We start from the raw sequence: 2,106 nt of genomic DNA on the forward strand, positions 1-2,106 counted from the left end.
ACAGCAGTACATGTAGTGTTGCCACTTAGCAAGTATAAAGGCAAGACCCCTAGTTAACATTGACTTTCAAGAAACACTAAGTAACTTTTGACTATGAGTATCACATGGAAAATTTAGGCCACACTTACACTAAAAAATTATTTGTAGTATATTTGAAATTCAAATTTAAGTCTGTGTGTTAAAATCATCTAGATAATCTAAAATAAGGCTTCCAAGGTTTCTGTAGTGCAATAGTCACCCAATAGATGGGGAAACATGGAACTGAAAATCTCTTGGGAATTGGCTGGGGAGGGCCTTGAAACTCCTGTGACCCTTAAAGATATGTCAGGGGGAATTCCTCTTTAGAAAGGATATTAGTGACAAGAAATTGGTAAAGGATTAAGGAAGTAAATATCTGAGAAAAATTATAAGTTGCTTAAATGGTACATAATCATATTTGCATATTAGTTGCTTCAGGTATGGATATGTGTTTAACATCATAGGGAGACTGTGTTCATCTACGTTTCTTTAAACTACACATATTAGAAGTCAGTCTTATTCTCTGAAAATCTTAGCAATTGTAAATGAATCCATTACTAAACTGTAACTTCAGACTCAGGGATTTCAAATCAAAGAAAGAGCAAAAAAAAAAAAAAATCTGGAAAGTAGTAACCCAACCATGAATGGTTGCCATAAAAATCCAAGTAAAAAATGTGAAGTGAATCTTAACAATATTTCAATTTTGAGAAGTTACAAAGATCTCCCTTCTTTTCTTGTTCATTCCTAGACATTGGCAGCCATGACACATGGAAATGGCACTGAAGTGACTGAATTTGTTCTTCTGGGATTTGGTGCCCAGCAAAGGTTTTGGAATGTCCTCTTCATTGTATTTGTACTGATCTATGTGACCTCTATGGTGGGTAATATTGGAATGATCTTACTCATCAAAGCAGATTCCAGACTTCAAACACCCATGTACTTTTTTCTACAGCATTTGGCATTTGTTGATATCTGTTACACCTCTGCTACCACTCCCAAGATGTTGCAAAACATCATATCAGAAAATAAAACAATTTCATTTGTGGGATGTGTAATGCAATTTTGGGTTTATGGGACCTTTGGTACAAATGACTCTTACCTCCTGGCTGTTATGGCAGTGGACCGTTATGTAGCCATCTGTAAACCACTTCGCTATTCCACAGTCATGTCCCATACAGTATGCATCCTACTGGTAGCTGGTTCATATGTAATCAGCTCAATTAATTCCTCTGTACATGCAGGTTTAATGTTTTCACTGTCATTTTGCAAGTCCCACACCATTAACCACTTTTTTTGTGATGCTGCCCCAATTCTTGCCATTTCATGCTCTGACATTGGCATGAACATCATACTACTTGGTGTCTTTGTGGGATTCAATGTGACATTCACTATGTCAGTTGTCCTCTTCTCTTACATATATATCCTGGCTTCCATCCTAAAGGGGCATTCTACTGCAGGGAGGAAAAAAGCCTTCTCCACATGTGGCTCCCACCTGACAGCAGTCACCATTTTTTATGGAACTTTATTTTATATATACTTACAGCCTCATTCCAATAATTCCCAGGAGAGTATGAAATTTTCCTCCGTATTTTCTGGAATTGTGATTCCCATGTTGAACCCTTTGATCTATAGCTTGAGAAATAAGGAAGTAAAAGAAGCTCTAAAAGGAATAGGGAAGAAGTTCTTCTAGACTGCACCCAAATTATTAAAATTCACCAACTCAAAATAACCAATAGACTTGAATTCATGCAATTTTATGTTTCTGAAATTGAGAGTAAGTTTTTTTTTTCCGAAAAGAAAATATATCAGAATGTGGAAATACAGTAAACATCTACTGGAGCTAATTTACCCTAGAATAAGTTGAGAAACTTATTTGACACACCTGTGGAGAAGAGATTTATGAAGGTACCTGAATTTATAAAGCATATATAAAATTTGCAAAGTATTTAATACATCAAGTAAATTTCAAATACATTCTAAAAGAGTACAAACAGGCATTTGTATTTAAAAATATTAAATATGAAATAGTGAGTATTAAAACTTTGTTTTTCCATTAACTACAATTTCCTTTAATCATCTACAATATTG

At 34.8% G+C, this 2,106-nt stretch overlaps 1 protein-coding gene across 1 annotated transcript; it reads left to right on the forward strand.

Moving 5' to 3' along the window:
* The first annotated feature begins 778 nt into the window (after window positions 1-778).
* LOC119538221 (putative olfactory receptor 5AK3) lies at window positions 779-1,708 on the forward strand. The gene has a single exon (XM_037841045.1). It carries the CDS (start codon window positions 779-781, stop codon window positions 1,706-1,708), a length of 930 nt encoding a protein of 309 aa, XP_037696973.1.
* The last annotated feature ends 398 nt before the right edge of the window (window positions 1,709-2,106 follow it).

The sequence above is a fragment of the Choloepus didactylus genome, chromosome 6 (assembly GCF_015220235.1).
Source record: "Choloepus didactylus isolate mChoDid1 chromosome 6, mChoDid1.pri, whole genome shotgun sequence".
Classification (NCBI taxonomy): Eukaryota; Metazoa; Chordata; class Mammalia; order Pilosa; family Megalonychidae; genus Choloepus; species Choloepus didactylus.